The sequence below is a fragment of the Hippichthys cyanospilos genome, chromosome 9 (genome assembly GCF_059441005.1).
Source record: "Hippichthys cyanospilos isolate Australia breed blue-spotted pipefish chromosome 9, RoL_Hcya_1.0, whole genome shotgun sequence".
NCBI classification, from domain to species: Eukaryota; Metazoa; Chordata; class Actinopteri; order Syngnathiformes; family Syngnathidae; genus Hippichthys; species Hippichthys cyanospilos.
The window spans coordinates 17,404,593-17,423,776 of record NC_142377.1 but is presented as its reverse complement, the minus strand read 5'-3'; the positions used below and the strand labels follow the sequence as shown (position 1 = coordinate 17,423,776).

At 38.0% G+C, this 19,184-nt stretch overlaps 1 protein-coding gene across 2 annotated transcripts in view; it reads right to left on the bottom strand.

Moving 5' to 3' along the window:
- Positions 1–238: 238 nt before the first annotated feature.
- Positions 239–19,184, bottom strand: part of cacna2d2b (calcium voltage-gated channel auxiliary subunit alpha2delta 2b) — a 30,372-nt gene continuing 11,426 nt past the window's right edge. For both annotated transcript variants that reach the window (XM_088423310.1, XM_088423311.1), the window contains 34 exons: positions 17,934–17,978; positions 16,751–16,886; positions 16,542–16,673; positions 16,396–16,453; positions 16,270–16,320; positions 15,330–15,429; positions 15,087–15,248; positions 13,854–13,964; positions 13,691–13,769; positions 13,565–13,614; positions 13,362–13,451; positions 12,838–12,903; positions 12,603–12,677; positions 12,416–12,490; positions 12,235–12,306; positions 11,994–12,065; positions 10,812–10,873; positions 10,664–10,740; positions 10,517–10,577; positions 10,349–10,446; positions 10,188–10,278; positions 10,050–10,112; positions 9,876–9,979; positions 9,197–9,295; positions 9,011–9,102; positions 8,883–8,930; positions 8,730–8,801; positions 7,347–7,499; positions 6,499–6,551; positions 6,164–6,219; positions 5,096–5,219; positions 4,900–5,009; positions 4,743–4,825; positions 239–3,711 (listed from right to left, as the gene is read on the bottom strand). In XM_088423310.1, the coding sequence (XP_088279436.1) occupies positions 3,616–3,711; positions 4,743–4,825; positions 4,900–5,009; positions 5,096–5,219; positions 6,164–6,219; positions 6,499–6,551; positions 7,347–7,499; positions 8,730–8,801; positions 8,883–8,930; positions 9,011–9,102; positions 9,197–9,295; positions 9,876–9,979; positions 10,050–10,112; positions 10,188–10,278; positions 10,349–10,446; positions 10,517–10,577; positions 10,664–10,740; positions 10,812–10,873; positions 11,994–12,065; positions 12,235–12,306; positions 12,416–12,490; positions 12,603–12,677; positions 12,838–12,903; positions 13,362–13,451; positions 13,565–13,614; positions 13,691–13,769; positions 13,854–13,964; positions 15,087–15,248; positions 15,330–15,429; positions 16,270–16,320; positions 16,396–16,453; positions 16,542–16,673; positions 16,751–16,886; positions 17,934–17,978 (2,916 nt within the window). In that variant the 3' untranslated portion in view covers positions 239–3,615. The remainder of the gene's footprint in view (positions 3,712–4,742; positions 4,826–4,899; positions 5,010–5,095; positions 5,220–6,163; positions 6,220–6,498; positions 6,552–7,346; positions 7,500–8,729; positions 8,802–8,882; positions 8,931–9,010; positions 9,103–9,196; positions 9,296–9,875; positions 9,980–10,049; positions 10,113–10,187; positions 10,279–10,348; positions 10,447–10,516; positions 10,578–10,663; positions 10,741–10,811; positions 10,874–11,993; positions 12,066–12,234; positions 12,307–12,415; positions 12,491–12,602; positions 12,678–12,837; positions 12,904–13,361; positions 13,452–13,564; positions 13,615–13,690; positions 13,770–13,853; positions 13,965–15,086; positions 15,249–15,329; positions 15,430–16,269; positions 16,321–16,395; positions 16,454–16,541; positions 16,674–16,750; positions 16,887–17,933; positions 17,979–19,184) is intronic.

Here is a 19,184-nt window from a genome sequence, read left to right as displayed (position 1 = left end):
GATAATAAGGCATTTGTTTAAACAACCATGTAGTTAAGGCTTAAAATACTACTACTTATCATAAGGTGTTTTTTTTTTCCCCCTGCTTAAGTATAAAATTTGATGAGTAAGCACAAATGAAGCACTAACCCAACAGAAGTGTACTGCAATTTTTCCCAATTTTGTTGTACAATAAAGGCGTTCAACATTCCAAACATAAAATTTGCAATCACTGGTTGGAACAAGAATGAGGCATGGCTGAAAAATGAAAAATATCAAGAGCATTTATTCACCAAAGATATAAACACTGAAATATCCATTTGTAAGGTGGCTGACAAAACGTTTGAAAAGTTAAGCTCGCTGAATTCGGCAGACTGTTTTGCGTACAAAAATGAGGTGGCATGATGAGCGGCTGGCACAAAGAGCGGAAAAAAGCATCCCAACTCGACGACAATGTTAGCCAAAAAAAGAGCAAAAATAGTGCAAAAACATTGAAACATTCTTTCCTACGCATAAACTGTCAATTTATTGTCATTTCTATCACGGGATCTTTTTGTGAATCTTTTGCTGCGCAGTAAGCGTTAGTAGACATTCAGAACGTTCTGCCTTAAATATACAAATACATACAGATCAAATATATACAAGCAGATAGATTGTAAGCAATAAGCAGTTAGACTGTAAATTAGATTAAGCAACTAATACATCAATTTCATGAAGAAATTCATTAAGAAGATCCCAAACATGCCTTTAGTTTTTTTTTTTTTTTTTTTTTTTAGGTTACTTTTCTTCTTAAATGAACGTGTCATCGGGCAGTTTGTTTCCAACCTGCAGCGTTTGTGCTTCAAACTTGCAAAATGGATAAAGAAAGAAGTACATAAAAATGTTAGAGGCTTCACTGAAGTCAAACTTTGTTCCTCGTTCATTTCCACAAGATGTGCCCGAGAGGAATGTTTCTTCTCCATTCAACTATGTACACCAAATTTTCTTCCAAGGGTTCCAAACATCATGCAAATAAATACTGGTCATCGAAAACAAAAAATACAACACTGAATGTTAGATTTTGTGGCTTCTCAAGACTTTTGCTCAATATACAGCAGTGTTGTTTTGAGACCTAAATTCCAAGACGCGGGATCCAAGTTATTATTATGATTTTTAAAGCAATGTACCTGGCAAACCTCACCCGACCATGCTGGGGGACAGCAAAGATGCACAACAGTAGGATGAGGACGCAAAGTGACTTGAAACTGGTTTCAGTCCTCGGTGGCACGAAAGATAAAAAACGGTCGGGAAAAATGGAGGAAAAAGGACAAAGTCTGTGCTTCGATTCAAGTCCCGACCAGACCGCATGGAAGAGCGCATCTCCAGAAACATTTTGCTCTTCTATGCTACTCTTTAACTCTTTCAATCCCAAAGTTACATTTCCAGTTACGTATTTAGATGTTTTTCCATTTGTTTTTTTCATATGTTTAGCAAAGGAGGTGTCTAAAAATGGCTGCTAAAAACGCATTATGTACTCAAGTAATCATTTACTTTATACATTAATCAATCACTTGAGTCCTTCAGGTAATCATTTACTTTGCTACTTTAGTAAATTTAGTGCCAAAGTAATCCATTACTTTTGTGCTTTTTACCTAAAGACGAGACATTCAATCCCTCGTACTTGTCAATTCTTTGTCCATTTTTTGTCCCTTTGGCTAAGCAGGGTCCAACAATGGCAGCTTTATTATCAATACATGAATTGCATTCTAAAGTATGAATTACTTTGAGTAATTAGGTGAATGGGTACTTTAGTATAGTAATCAATTACTCTTGATAATTAATCAGTTTGTTTAGTGGGCAATTAAGTAATGAGGTACTATAGTAATGGATTACTCTTGATGTGAAGAGTACTCGAGTAATAGATTACTTTAGGAACTAAAGAACTGGAGTAATCAATTAGTTCAAGTAATCAATCACTTTAAATACTAAGAGTATTGAAATAATTGATTACATTAAGTACTATAGTACTAAAGCAATTAAGCAAGGTAATTAAGTTATTGATTACTTAATTTACCAGATAATTTTAGAAATTCTTTCCAAATATTTGAAAACAAAATATATTTACTTTAGGTATTAAGGGTACTAAAATAATTATTTTAGGTAATTAATAGATTAGTTAATCCACCAAATATTTTTGGACCTTCTTTCCAAATATTTGACACACAACAATATGGATTGAATGTCTATTTTTAGATTATGACAACTAAAGTAATCTATCATGCTTAGTACCTAAATTAATGGTTAATTTAGTACGTCCTTACCTAAAGTAATTATTTTAGTACTTAATACTTAATTTACCAGTCATAGGGTTAGGGTCGGTACCAGGGGAAAAACGTATTTGGGATCGAATGAGTTCATGCAAATTCTCTTTTGCAACTTGAACCCTCCAAATGTTGTATGGCAGGCAGCGCATGACGAAATGTTGTGCAAGCCGATCAGAACATCAGCAACATCTAGTGGAATGAAATAGAAATGTTATTTTCTAATGGGTCGTGACATTTCTGTGATACTTGGCTGGCTTTTACTTCAACGTTGTCATTTATTCGACTTTTGGACCAAACTTGCTTGTGACCTATATGCGTCAAATAGATCTTGCTGTCATCACGGAATGCCATGCCACAGTGACAAAAAGTGTCAAATACTGATAATAACATACCGAGAACACAGAAAGCTGCTCAGAAGCTACATTCCCAATACAAGAAGCAAACGTAAATGCAACATTTCACCCGTGTGGAACAGCGTAAAATGGTAGTAACATTTGGAATATTCAATTCATTCAAAGGCTTGTTGCTTTGTTATAAATTGTTTACAAACATGTAAATTAATCAACCACTTAAATCTAACTGGATTGTGTATTAAAAACGAATCACAAATGATCACAGCATTAGTGCACTCAACACTGCATTATTTCTATTTCTTTGAATCCATATGAATGGCCATGATATTAATTGTCTGGACTTTGCCGAATGCCGTTTGCTTCTTATTTTTCTGAATGGAAGCGCTGCAAGAACATCTCAGACATTTAGTCACAAAATATTTGGTCACTGATACGTGTGGTCCCATGACAAAAAGCACTTGTTTTCTTCAAAATGCTAGCGTTGCAAAATTTTGTCACCGAGTTGTAAACAGGTCATTATGCGACCAGGGATAAAATCTGTACTTTTAATGTGAAAGAAAAGGCCGCAAAAAAAGTGTGCTGTTTTGTGGGAATTGAACTATACAGTCTTGTTGAAATGTATCCATTTTCAACCGTCGAATCTCTTTTCCATCATGACATCAGCTTTTGAGACAGAACTCATTCACTGCGGTGAAGCATGAAGAACTCTTTACGTCGTCAGGACAGCATCAATTTCCGTGAAATGTCGTCTGTGAAATGCTGCACCCCCCCCCCCCCCCCAAAAAAAAAAAAAAAAAAAACGCATCACTTCGTTTGGCCCAAAAATCGACAAGCGTTCCAGTCAAGTGCTTGTTTGTTGCGTCTTAAAGGAATATTTCAACTGAATAGTGAGCCACAAAAAAATTAAAAAATCCAGAAGAAGAGACACTTGCATTGGCTACCTGACCTCCAGATGACATGGAAGTGAATGGGAGCACGTGTCAGTGGTGAAAAAAAGGCAGAATGAGCTGAAAGACGAGAAGGACCCAAAGGTGGGGCTGCACAAAATGTGCCCGTCCACACTCGGAAGTATTTTCCTGCAATGAAGATATATAAATAACGTTATACACACACTCTTGATTCCAATGAGTTTTTATGATGTACAGTGACACTCAAACATTTGGAAATACCCTCAAATCCCGTGTTTTTTTTTTATTATTTAAACATTTCGGAATGGTAGATTAGCACGATCCAGCCCGTGTTCCATGATTCACCTCAACCAATGCACCTTATATATAAATGGTTCATGAATATTTTACTCTTTTAGATGGTTCTCTTAGTTTATAAAATAAACATTAGAGCATCCATCCATCCATTATCTTAACCGCTAGTCTTCACAAGGGTCATGAGTGCGCTGCAGCAGTCTATGGGCAGGAGGTGAGGTACACCCTGAATAGGTTGCCAGACAATTACAGGGCACACATAGACAATCAACTATTCACACACACAAAAACACACCTAAGGGCAATTTGGGGTGACCAATATACCATGCATGTTTTGGCGAATGTGTGAGGAAACCAGAGTACCCAGAGAAAACCCATGAGAGGCCATGCAAACTCCACAAAGGAGGTTCAGAGTTGGAATCGAACCCACAACCTCCGCATTGTTGGCGGACTTGCTATGCCACTCTAACAAATGAAATCTATGATATTTCCACTGCATCTTCAAACCAAGAGTACCCTATAATGAAGTCAAAAAGATTACAAGTGTTTTATGAGGCTTTAGGTCATCTCTAGTTGAGACCCTTGAAATTGGAATGTTTCCAGTACTTTAAAAGATGCAATTGAAGTGTAGACCTTTAGCTTGTATTAAACAGATTAGCTCAAACATTATGTACGAATAAAATGTACCATCTTAAAAAATAATTGATTTGGCAGCTTGCTTTGCATTTAGTGAAGGCAACAAGACCCACAAACAAGCAGCAAATGAAGGCAAGGCAATAGAAAGTGGTTCTATTGAAATTGCCGTCCAAAAGTCCAAAAAAGGACATCTAATATATCTTAGAACATTCGCAAATTATAAACAGAGCCGGTGCACTTGATGTTTTTGTGTTGTATTTCCTACTCACTAAGGCACTGAAGTCAAGGCAGGTTGTCGGACCTCTCCGATATCGTGCGTTGCTCAGTACCTCGCAAGGATTCTCCTCCTGGACTGAACGTTGTTAGTTGAGGAGACCGATGCTAACTTTAATGCGCGTATGCGTGCGTACGCGCCAGAAAGGATACACTCGGTCTTGACTTGGCTCAGTCTCTCTATCTCACAGGAGCTGCAGGGGAGCGTCTCTGCGACCACAAAGAGGAGGTTGGTGTTTTCTATCCTCTTGGCGTGGAACAGCCTGAGACATTCCAACATAGAGAGACACTTGGATGTAGCGTGTGTAGATATGGAGCAAACGTTGCAGTGAGGTGGAGAAAAACTCACCGCGAGCAGTTGCCACAATCTTGGAGCATGTTGTACGAGTTGGTGGTGTTGGTGAAGTAGAATTGACTTTGGATGGTCACACAGCTGCTCGTCTTGATCTCGAAGCCTTCGGTGAAGATGTCATCTGGAAGGAAAACATGTTTAACGTCATGCTCATTTCTACCGCTAAGGTACTACAATTTCTTTAATGCTGACTCTTCATTCACGTGCGCACATGCAGTAAATAAATCTCCTCACCCTAATGCGCCGAGAATAAATAAAATTCGGGCAGTGTTCTCAATTATATTTTGCAAAGACCCCCAGGAAAAGAGAAAACATCCCTCCCCCCACTTGCCACACTGACCATAAATATTATTATCTATAAAAATTGTATAAGTACCCCTGAAACTGTATCCTTTTTAACATTGACACAAGGAAAAAGCAAAATAAAAAAAACTTTGAACAGCTGTTAACTCCTTTTTTTAACAGCATTATTCTGATTAAAGGTTTGTCTAAACCAGTGGTGTCAAACATAAGGCCCGCGGGCCGGTCCTGGTCTACAAATGGGATTATTCAGGCCTGAGAGATTGTTTTTTTAAAGTATAAAAATGAGCTGAATTAAATGAAATAATCATCAATTAAAAACTTGTATTGTTTTATGATTACTATTAATGCTAATGTTTTATGAATAATAGTGATGTTGTGCACAATATCTACTTCCTTTTTTTCATTCACTTTGTCTTACTTTTTTACAATTTGAATCTTTTGGGTGCTAGGAATTGAAAGTAGAGACCTTAATGAGGTTTTTTTGTAGAAATCTGTACAAGATAAACGTGGCTTTGTGAAAACACATAATTTTATATATATCATTTAAAATGAGAACAATATTCCCATTTTTAATGCAGCAATTCTGCTGGTGCTCAATTTTCATTAACTGTGTTTAGGATTTAAATATACAACAAATATGTTTCTAATTCTGGATAGGGTTAGCATGTGTACCTATGTTGAGTGTAAAAACATCTATTATTACATATACAAATAATTGAAAAACGTCTTGGCAATCGGATTGAGGAAAAAATAAACACAAACCTTGTTGGAGCCAGCTGATGTGTGCCAGCCCATACAATAGCTGTTGGATCAAAGACCTGAAGACGATATCACATTATACCTTGTTAAAAAAGAAAAAAAATCCTCTAGAATTTTATACGATGAGCTAAAAATAGCTGAGTCAGACGGAGACACATTAGAGGCAGCTGACGCCTTTAAAGTTTCATGCACTGAAGTCTCGGGACGGTTGTGATTGCTTTAAAGGGTAAGCTGAATGCTGGCGTGTCAGTTGATGTCAAGTGCAGTATGTCAAAATTACAGAACACTTTGAGGACTTCCAAAGACATATTAAATTGAAAAAGAAAAAAAAGTCTCACCAGGCCACCGTGGATGTCCACCAAGCCAAGCTGAGGATGTCGGCAATGGATGGCTGCAGAACATGTCAAGAGGTTAAGTGTGTTCTTGCGTGTCTGTGTCAGGATTTTCAATACATTCTCCATATGCCGTGTTGTTTTATTGTGCGTATGTGAGCGAGAGTGTGTTATGTAATTTTTTAGTTTGCGAACATGATAATGCAGTATGTTGAGAGCATTTTACAGTATGTTGATAACAGTTCAAGGGGCTTTAAAGGATATAGCTTTAAAGGACAATAAAACAGGGAGCGTTAGCCTTAATGTAAATAGAAATATGGTACTTATCAATATAAAAATGCTAGTTTCTCAACACAAATTGTTTAAATAAATCTCAAACTATGATTCCATAACACTTTAATATGACTTTCTCTTAAATTAATGGCTCCTAGATGATTAGCTTACAGGCTAAACTTAGGTGTCAAACTCCAGTCCTCGAAGGCCAGTATTCTGCATGTTCTTTAAGTTTCTCTCTTCAACACACCAGATCAAATGATTAGGATTGTTATCAAGCTCCTGCGGATATTGATGATGACCTAATCATTAGACTCAGGTGTGTTGAAGAGTGAAACATTGCAAACATGCAGGATACCAGCCTCTGAGGACTGAACTCGCTTGGCACTTTCCTCTTCAATAGAGCTTTGGCGGCATCTTGTGGCATTTTGGGGCTTTACAGCGGGTCCACAAAAATATGTCACGTGAGTTTTTAAGACAAAGTTTTATATAATACATTATTAGGATATGGATATATTTTTTGAATTGTTGTTTTGAATGAAGCTCCTCATGAAAGAAGCAGAGATAAGGCTTGGCCTTACCACAAAAAAACGCCTGGGTGCCGCCCCAGTGTGGCTGCTGCTAATTGGCTCGCATGCTGACTGGAAGTGAAAAGTCTGGCGGCGGTTGAAGATGGAGTTGTTATACAGGGCGTGCATCAAGTATGGGTCCACCTCTCCAAAAAATAGTCCAATCTGGGAGAAAAGCAAAACAAGACCATGAAAATTGCTTCATTCCGAGCTGGAAAACTGTCCTCTTGAGGTTGGCTCATATTAATGGCCAAGTACTGCAATGACAACATGTCACCATCAAGAACCATCACACAGGGCCTTTCTAGCACGTGGGCTCTGACAGATGGCAGATCTTGTTCAATATCAATGACACAACCATAAGGGAGCGATGCATTGACATTTTGGGTTTCGGAATGCATATACATGGACATACTGTCTATTACTTTTGCGTTTTCTGAAGAACTATTATGTTAACATTGGAAGTCATTGCAAATAATTCATTAATATTTCCTTATAGATCTCATTGTTGATTGTTTGTGGCACACACATATTTCTTTTTACTAACATGGAATAAGCTAAAGGTAGGAGGTATTATGGTTACCTTATGAGTTACGAGCATTACGCAACAACCATATTCATTGGATAAAAGTGGCGAATGTGCAACGCAAGATTGCAATACATTAAAAAACAAAAGTAAACAGGCATTCAAAGTCTGACTAAAATCAGTCATTTCGTGATCATTTGCTGCCATCCTTGGACCATACAGTGTTACTGCATTGACAGGAACGAACAGGGAAAAAAAAAAAACGCTCAACTATTCAAGTAGCGCCACTATGACCAACATTAAAATACTTTATCGTTGTAGGCCTGAGTGGTCATCAAAAATGAGACATATTTTGTTCCTTAATTGCATCATCCAAAACATCATCTAGCGACTACAATAAAAATTCTTCATCCTAATAATAACAGAAGTGTTTTGAGTGAAATTTATAATATACTTTAGCCCTGCTGTTTGCACCTTTTTTTATTTGCAAGTTTAGCTGATGTCATGCGATCTACCAACAAACACTATCTTTGTAATCGACCAGTTGATCGCAATTGATCCATCAAGCACTCCTGCCAAATATGTTGAAAAACAAATAGTTGTTCAAATTAATGCAACTACTGTGCATTAAACTTAAAAGTTAAACACAATTGAACTGCCCTTTATAGGCAGTGATTCTTTAGCACAGCAATAAAATAAAGCCCATCTATCACTAGTGGTACTAATAGCAAATTTAAATAATCACTGTCTTCCAGTAAGTTTACAGTTATTAAATTTTCACAACCGGACTTAGGCCTTTACAGTGCTAATCTCTTTTTGTGTGCTTTTGCAATAATGTCCCTTCGTACCTGTTAGAGCGAGAAACTGACCTTTTTCCAATGATCTCTCTGATTGGACATAACCAGGAAGCCGCCATCATCAATGAGATAGCAAAGGAGGTCCTGAAGACAACAGACATATCGTCCATTATGTAATGACAAACAAATGATGGGACGCTTCACTCAAGTTTTGCCGCGGCTTACGTCAGTGTTGACCTCACAGTCCATCTCACAGCTTCTGGAAGGGCCGCACTGTGTGACCAAATGTTTGATAAGACAATCCAGGGGTAGTGATAAGTCAGTTCTGTTTGAGTGTTATGTTTTGAATGTACCTTGTGTGAGCCTGGTCGGCTGTCTGACACGTTGCTGGCCAGGATTTTGAACTTGTCCACCCATGCTTCCAGATCCAGCTTTACTCCCACCACTAAAAAACACAACATGCCAGAGAAGTCAAAGGGGCGCAACAAATGGGTAGAAGAAAACAGCCTTTGGAAAAACTCATGTTGCTTTTTTTTTACCTGCAGGTTTGAGAAGTTTGCCTCCGATATTAACCTCCACAGCTGAACTCACCAGGATTCCAACCGTGCCATTTTCTGGACCTAACATTTCCTCCAAAGCTGTTTGGAAACAATGACACAAGCTTTAACAAGATATTTAATCAAGCCAATAGGTCATGTTCATAATGTAAAACCGAAATGCAAGAGGATTATTTGAAATATTTCAATGAATGGAAATCCTCAATGCGCCACAAAAAAGCAGACATAAGTAAATGATGATGTATTTATTTTTATGATTCAATGAGCTCGGTGCCACAGCTTGACTTCATGACGTTTGACAAATGAATATTTGCCCACTAGGGGGCGACAGACAGAAAGGCACCCAGTTCAGTTGGCTTCAACCCAGAACTAGGCCCTTTTTATACAATTAATGGATGAATACTACGAATGGGAGGAGAAATTTCGTCATGATAAATCACGCGACATCTTGTCCTTGGCTGCCTCGGGGGTGTCAGAGATCTGACGCCACTTCCTTTTGTTGACCAAAAATGAGAGTTGTCCAAAATCTCAGTTTATAGTTAAAAATGTTGCTTATCTAACACTTTGGGCATTTGTGATTAACTGGAAAAGTGTTTTGTTCGTGGCTATATTTATTTTTACGGGTGTGTATATAATTGAGGTAATCTATAAACGCTCTTACATTCTCTTGTCGGAGCTCTGAACATGTAACCTTTGTTGTCGAGGCTCCTTCGGTAGTAGTTTGAATTGAAGGGTTCGGGATCCTCATCCCATAACTCGGCAGCTCTTTATACAATAAAAAGACAACAGTATAAGATTTTTTTTGTTACATTATTCGGAATTTTGTTTAACTCACAAGTTGGGAAACACTCGTGTGATGCCTCCATCAGTGGATGCAAACACCGCCAGGAAGCCGTACCTGAAGCACACCATGTCTTAATTAAACAAGATGGTCACACACCTTGGTTAGTATGCAACAAGCGCAACAACTCACGAATTGAGATCCTTGTTCTTCCACACACGTGAAGCCAGCTGCCCAATAATCCTGGAATCCAGTATAAGATTGTGTATGAGCCCTTTGTCACCTAGAATTTGGGCGGGACAAAAAATAACATTGTTGTCTCTTCCACAGCGACTAATGTTACTGCAACGTACATTCATCTGATTCAGGAGAAATTTCCAGCATGAGAGAGAGAAAGTTCTGCAGAAACTGTGTATTGTTGTCCGAAAGCTGGAGACGCTTGCAATATTCCCTGCATAGAGGATAGATGAAGTCATTATCTCTTACTTTGGATAAAGGCAAAAGGAGAAAGAAGATGTCACCTTGGAGCAAGAAAGACGTGTCCTGAAGATTCAAAGGAGCTTGGCAGCAATGACTGCATGTCTGCACCACATAAAGTGTTACTTTTTATCTGTGCAATAAAATTTTTGAATTGCAACCTTATAAGGTGTTGCCCTTGGGGTACTTACACTGAAGCTGAACCATCACATCACTGAGGTCTGCCTGAATGTAGTACTCATTGTAGGGAGGTAGTACCAGCCCCAGACTATGAGTTAGTGTGGACAAACGGGGCAAATTTGAATTTGGAAATTCACAAGGTATATTAAGCAAACTTACCTGTAATCTGTACCATTGACAGGTGTCCAGGTGTAACTTCTGTACACCTCATCAATGTATTGCTACAAAAAAAGAAGAAAAATGCTATTTCCTGTATGGTAAAACTATGTAAACATGTGTATAGGCTGAAGTTGTTGTGAGGTGGAGAACAACCTGTAGTAGTTGCCAGACAATCAGGGTACGATCATTCGCACTTACATTTACTTAGGGACAATTTAGAGTCCTCAATGAACTTTGCTTTTGAAACATGAGAGGAATTATTGGAGAAAAACCCAAACAAGGGGACAGCATGCGGATTCCACACAAAGACTGGAGCCAAGTTTTGAACTAAAAGCCTCAGAAATGTGTGACCACTCTGCTCAGGTTATACAGTGGTGCCTTGAGATTGGGGCCGTCAATGGATCTTTTTTTTTTTTTTTTTTTTTTGCTTTGACTTGAGAACGGAACACAATAGTGGAGAATAAATGAACTAACACTCTGTTGTGCAGCTGCATCGGGAAAATTTTTTAAATCTCTGGAAAGCACGATTATACTTTATTCTTTATACTCTTCGTAGAACAACTAATATTAGTGCTATACTGATGAGATGAGAGCGGAGTTGTGAAGTCTAGAGTTCTAGGCAGAAAACACCCCATCACAATATGATTGACTGCTGTCGCATCCAACACTGGATTAACGCCTCAATTAAATATTTCTATGTTCGTCTGTCCTATACTGCCCCTAGGTGGCCAGTGGTGGACACATAAAAAGGATCAGCACTGGGCCTATTTGTAATGTAGTGATTTTTAGAAGCTATTAATGAACATTTTCATGTAAATATATCAGAATAATCCGATGGGCACTTTCCATATACAGGTTCTGGCAGGTCAGAAAAAGCAACATCAAAATAACAACATTATTAAAGGAGAAAAAAAAAGAAAAAACATCCAACACATTAAAGGAATTCATAGACGACGACCGATGACCAACAAAATATAATGAAAAAAAAAAAAACATAATTAAGAGGGTGTTTCCAAACAAATTCTCATAAGGAGCTGGAACTGATTAGCATTTATTAGCATTTCTATTCAGTTCAATATGAAAAGATTATTTGAGCTATTAGTTTGAATGAATCAGTGCTTCAAATGTGTACTGTATAGTCAGAATAAAGTGCTTATTTTGTTGACAAAATATTTCACTTACCTCATCAACTGACTTGATAAGAGTTTTGATCTGCATGTCACCCGCTCGTCCATCAATCATCTGTCTCCGGATCTACGACACAAAAACACAAACATGGAGCACAAAAATTGTCATGTAGCGCGCAGAAGGCTCGGGTCATCTGGAGGCCAACCATGCCGTTAGCTGGGACAGAAACAACTTAAAACATAAGTTGAACAAGGGCAAAGAACGTAAAAGTCTTTTTGGTGGACTAAGTGCTCACCTCTTCTTTATTGCTGTCTTCCACTTCGGCATCCAAGAAGTCCAGGGTCACAGGTTCAGGGAGGTGCACCAGCTGAGACACATGAGGCACATGTTTAAATGTAGAATATAAAAAAGTGCCAACGCTTTAATCATCCTGCTCAATGGAGTATTTTAAAATCATTTTATGGGTTTTACATCACCTTAGGCAGCAGATTGGGATGAAGCAGGAGATATCCATTCGGGTCAATTGCATATATGTAACCATTGGCACCGAGCTGATGAGGGAAAAAAGAATGTTAAGGCCAGTGCAAAAGGAAATTTTAAAAATCCAAAAATAAACAGGATGAATAAAATTGTAGAAGTAAAATAGAACTAAAATTCTCATACACTGTACTGTGGCGTCAGGCGCTTGATTTCGTCTAGATGCACGTCCACTCCCATGACGCCTAAAATCAGCTGGTTCTGAAATCAGGCCGACCACATTTGTTATAAAGCCGCATAATTTTCCATCACAAAAACACAATTGGTTTCTTTTTGCATGATTACATCAGTGATACATAATCTTAATATAGGTCTCTGTGTGGAAAATAGACTGACTTTTGTCAAATTACAATTGTAATACCTGTAGTTTTCCATTCATGGTGAGATTAAATACGGGCAAAGTCCCAGTTACTACCATCCCGAGACCCTGCAAAGACCAAGACAAAAGCCCACAAAGAATAAAACATAAAATGACTTCAGGATGAATTCAGGATACAAACCGCACTCCGAACTAGATTAAAATCGTATCTAGAAGTTCCACTATTAATAAATAAACAATTAACTAAATAAAATAGCATTTGTTTCCTTCCAATGCATTTCAATAGATGCCGGTTACGTATGCAAATTTTCACCATAAACATGTTGCACCACGCATTTTATGATTTGTTTGTTTTGAATGATAGGTGCACAGAAAGCTTATGAAAAATATTTCATGATAAATATTTAAAGATACAAGGTTATTGTATAAATATATGCGTAAATGGGAGGAGAACATTATTTATAAAAAGTAAATATCGTCCATTTGGTCGACGTTTGAAGGGCCCAATGGGACAATTTATCCCATGGACTGTTCTCATTTATCATTGCAAATTGTGATTTCCTCACCAAAGCATCCTGATAAACATTGGTCCATTGGACCTGCTTGGCCTCGTCGCCTGCAAGAACCATGGGACGTCCTAATACGTCCAGATACTCCTGGCGGAACACAAACAAATTGCTTTCAGCTGAGTGGCAGCAGGTTTGGAACACAAAACACGAGTAGATGGGAGATGTGTGTGCGGGAAGCTGGGTGTGTTCGGGGGACCCACCTGCGTGTTAATCCTTATAGCACAGAGGGACCGGATCTCAAAATAGTAACCTGATGACAAAATGCGGAAGAGATGCTTTGGATAATCACATTTAACTCAACATAGAAATAAAGCAGGGGTGCTCACCTTTATTTGTACATGCGATCCACTGCAAGGGCGTGACGTCGTAGTTGTGCTGGCCCACAGAAAAGGTGAAAACTCGAACCTTTGCGCGGAAAAAAAAAAGTGTACATTATAGAGTTTTGGAATCTACAGTGTGACGAAGAAACAATCAAGAAAAGCAAGCAACCGTTTTGTTGGGCCAGTTGTACTGCATGAAGACGTCCTGAGCTCGGTCTTCGCCTCCATCCGTGAAAAGCATGATGATTTTATTGCAGTTGGCCCGAGGGACATTTGTTTTCTGAATGAAAATGTAAAAACATGCACAAACATTTACACTAACTGGATAGATAACAAACTGTGAATTCAGGAAAGAAATGTGTTGGGGGGTTTTTTCTTTTGTTTTTTGCTAATGATTTTTAAAGAAAAAAAATACATACGCCAGACCAGTAGATAACCGTAAATGTCGTCAATAAAAACCGACGCCAGCACACTTGACATTTTTGAAAACATTTGTGATAATGCCTAGCCTGAAATATATGAAGCAGTGAATGTCAACTGTTGGGATGTGATCCAAAAAAGTGTGGTAGATTTACTGTGGGATTTTTATGAGCAAAAATTACAGGGGGTCCTTGGTTTGTAACGCTTACAGTCAATGATGTATTATTTTTCATTTGAATGTATTTTAATTCATGAGTTTTCAAACAAGCATAGCATTATTCACTATAATATGGCCTTACTGCATTAGTGTAGCTCATTTTGACAATCCATAAAATTATGTTTTAACAGGTGATAACTAATTTATCAGACAATGTATTCAAAACTGTATTTTAATAGTAAAATAATGCGTATTGCTCCTTTAAAAGGACAATGCATACGATTTAGACCGTTATTTATTAAAAAGGAATAAATTAAATGATTATAAATTTATAAACTTTGCAAATAAATGTGTTTTTAACGACCAAGAGTATATTTTAAATACAATCATAGGTCTAGTTATCATTAAATGATATTACATGGGGGATGGCACATCTCTGGAGGCTGCCATGTCTGTTATAGCTAAGGACAATAGGAAATGCAGCACCTCCTGCTGGCCCTTTTTTTCTTTTTTAGTGGATGATGAAGGTCATCATTTTCTTATGTTTCAATTTGTTAATGTGTAACAAAAAAACTGTCAAAAAACACCCAATGTTTGCAGATTTTCAAAGCGCTCTAATAGTCTGATTAAAGCCGCAAACGTATTAATCGGTCTGGCCTTATTTGATAATACATGATGCATTGAGGTTGCTAACAATAAAAAAAATTAAAATCAATTGTCTTACACGAAAAAATATCACACGTTTTCAATTTGTTTTCAGATTAAAAGTAACGTTACCATTTTATCACAATATGGTGGCAAGACAGTAAAGAGGATGTCACTTGCATTTAAAAGCTGATTGAAGGCAAAATGAAATCCAGACTTGTAGTCTGTGGTGCCTTTAGCCTGCATCTGCTGAACTGCTTCTTTAAAGATCTTCTTGTTGCGCACGTTGGCCTGGACCAGATGTTTGAAGCAAGGAACCACTGCCTCGGCCTTCTCGCTGAACTGAAAACAGCAGCATAGTCGGCATAAATGGTCAAAAGAAAAAGGCCCTTGTAATGATCCCAATGATAAACAGACACTAACCCGGGCCACGTTGACGTAGTCATCATCAGACAAAGTGTCCAGCATCTCCATCACGGACGCCTTGATCAGCTTAAGGGTGAGGCCACTGACACTGCCGCTCCTGAGAAAAACATGAGGGCTCATCACATGACCAAATCCATAAAAACATGAGTGGTAGGAACTGCATAAGCTTTGTTATGTATGTAGGGATTTTTGTGTTTGTGTGGGGATGGGGGGTGGGGGGGTGGGTGTACTTTACTGGGGTATTTACTTTTCTGAAGGCTTCCTACTTACAAATATGGCCTACATGAAAACATGTGGCTTTCTACCTCTTACCTTGTCAAAATAGGCTAGTTAGTTTTTTTGAAGAGGCTGAAAAAAAAAATTCTCATCTATGGGCAATTCAGAATCTTCAATGAACCAGAAATGCAGGTTTTTGGAACATTAGGACGAGTGAGACTAACAGTGGGAAAAAAATATAAGCAAGATACAATTAGTTTACTGATGATGTCACTCTGAATTTTACTGTCAAATTAGATGACATAGTTACATAAATGTTATGTAAAGCCTGCTAGCAAAATGGTAATGTATAATAGGAAACAGCATAAACTGGGTAACATTTATTTAACATTATGCAATGCTATAATAAGCAATGGATATTTAAATAAAAATAGTGCAGCAACACATGCAGGCAGACAATGTAATAAATATGCTAAGGAAAATCAGTAATATTACAGAAGGATTATCTATTTACTGATAATTTTGTTATTATGGTGTTTTAATAAATTAAAGTATCCGCGACTGAATTTGCCCGTTTGAAAACATCTTTCTATTTTTTTGTTTTGAAATGATCAGTGGAATTTCTATTGATTTCAAAGGGAAAATATAATTTCCGATACAAGCGGGCTCGCCGCGACTTCAACTTGAGGTGCCAATTTTTAGATTAGTATGCATAACTTACACGTCGACAAGAATGACCATGTCTTTTGGAGAGGAAGCACCCTGGATGTACCTGTGGTGGAAGAGAATCAAGTATGAAGATGAATTAAAGCTGCTTTGAATGTTTTTAGCGCCCGAGTTCATTTACCAGGGTCTCCTCCTGACATCATACAGATCAATTTTATCAGGGGCTTTCCACGGGGATGCTGCAAACAAACAATAAAAGCAAAGCATGAATGGCCTACTATATTACACAAGTGATCTTGTCCTGCTGATTGCAAGTTGAGGATCTACCAGGGTAATAGCGCGTCACCCCGGTGGCGCTGCCAAACGCTTGCCACAGCAGTGAAGGATCCTCTTGACTGTTCTCCATGAACACTTTCTCCAGCGCCTGCGTCCAGTTCAGCTCATTGAGAATGACCGGAGCTAATGGGAGAGCCACACCACACGTTGGAAGACAACAGATGCGCAACTCTAACCACCAGAATGTCAACTCCACTTGCCTCCTTTGTAAATGTCTGTGGGGATCTGAACAGCTGTGTAGGAGTAGTTGACATCGTTTTTGAAATTGGGGTCATACACAAACTCCAATTTGATGTGAGAAGGATTATCCACTTCACTCTCCCCATCCATGGAATACTGTTGTAATTTTTTTAAAAAAAAGGAAAAAATAAATTATAAACTGCAATGTGCTCCAGCCACAACCATTCTTAAAGTTCCAACACCACCAAGAGGGACTCAAGTCAGCTTGGTTTAAAAAAAAAAAAAACATTGACCAGGTCGGGTAAGTCAACTTAAAAAATTGCTCGACCATTAATATCCGTCTTGGAGCTCCCCTGGAATCATGCTTGCGCCACTGTTTTCTAATTGGACCTTTCTTGCAGATGTTCGTAATGTTGCAATGGCAGCAAGGGAGAAAGACCCCCCCCCCACACACACACACACACACACAAAAAACAGGAGATATTTGTAGTTTAGGCCAATGCTTGATTTGGTGCACAACCAAATCGCAGAATTTCTGATGCTATTTGTGTGCTGATGTAAAAACACTTACTGAATTAATTGTTAGCAAACATTAAATAAAGACATTGTAGCACATGGGGCTTCCTCAAACAAAAGAAATAACTTCCTCAAAAGCACCGGTGCTGTGTTAATACAGGATATAACCCGCTATTAAAAAAAAATTCTATAGGCTCTCAAATTCTGACCAGTAGGGTCAGTCAGCAGTCTGCTTGTCAAGAGGAAGAAGACAAAGAAGAAGAACAGGAAATGATTGACCTCATAGTAGCTCCCAGGTAGCTCCATTGAAGTGTACCATGGAATAGTGGTCAAGCATCACTTGTAGGTGACTTCAAGGGCACAATTACATGCGTAATGTACATAATATGTGTTAGCTAAATGGTGATTAGTGTTTGTTGAACTTACGTGGTAGTTGCTAGTGCACTAACACTAATTGCGATTGCTAACGTTAGCATAGGCACATTTTGTTGCTATTTAAAATTCATATGTATAGATGAGTGTATTCACTCACTTCAACCAAGATTATTTAAAAAGGGCGACTGACAAATCCCTCAAATCATTATACAATATTGACTTAAAGTCACCTTAAAACACTGCAAACTTCAATCAACTTCAATTTTGTGTAATACTGTACAGTACATACATATGCAGTGCACAATTACTTACATGATCCAACTCTGCTTTTGAGTCATAATAAGCCATGTCCAGCTCCTAGCAACACAGAGTATATGCAGTACACATTAAACACGTATTCCAAACACAAATACAATTTAAAATGCGATGAAAGAATTACAGTATTATAACATTTAAATAAACAGACAAACATAAATCTTTGCGATAAAAGGCTTTACAAGAAAATGTTTCGGATCATGTTTGCTGTTTAATGCCGCACATGATGAATCAGACTCAGCCAAAGCATTGCCATCTGCTAGTGTCATTTTTTTTTTTTCTGAGCCCTAACATACTTTAGAGTAAGCATGGCATCTTCTCAGACGCTGATATGGTTCTATTTTGGGATCTCAGATGGTTTTGGTTTATTTCTGAGCTTTTTAGCAGCAGAGTGTCAGGCACACATAAAAGACAATGTACATGAATAGATTCTGCAAAAATGATCTACACGGAAGGTTTTAAGTGTAATGGCTCGAGGCAACAGGAGCCAAAACGGATAAGAATAATTCTAAGTCAAAGAAGCAAGTTTTGTTGCACTACCTTCACATTTTATGCATTATTCGTCAACTTTCATCGGGCTAAGGGCTGCATGACATTAGGAAAAGCTCACAACGCATTACTAAAATAACAACCAGTAATATGTTTTGGTTCTATTTTTTGTCACAAATGTACTTATGAGCTGTGACATTGATTTGTTTAGTCAAATAGAAAACCATTATTCATGCAACTTGTGGCCCGAGGCGTGTGTGTGGCTTTTGCTCGCACTCAAGTGACCCCTCATCCCCAAACAAAACAGGACAAAAATACCCCAAAGTTTGGAGGGGGGGGGGGGGGGGGGTAATATTTTTGGACAAACAATGCACTACCATATGGAGGAATGCATAAAAATGAATATGCAGAAAACATAGCATATATTATAGTGCTGTCACAAGATTTAAAAATGTAACTTAATTAAGCGCTGCAATTGAATTGATTTAATTAATCTCATATTAATCTCATACAAAACTTCAGAGAAAAACTTCCAATTTGGATATATCAGGAATGAAACATTAAACATTAAAGTAAAACATCGTCCATCTCTTTAGTTGACATACTCAAACACGCGCATTTTTTTCAAGTTAGTTTGGCAAAGAGCTATGTCTCTGCTGCTATGGGTGCTTTGCATTTATGTAGTAGGCTAAACCTCAGCTGCTTCTGTGGTAAACTTTTACAAACAATGTACACACTACTTTTATAAAGGTGCCATTG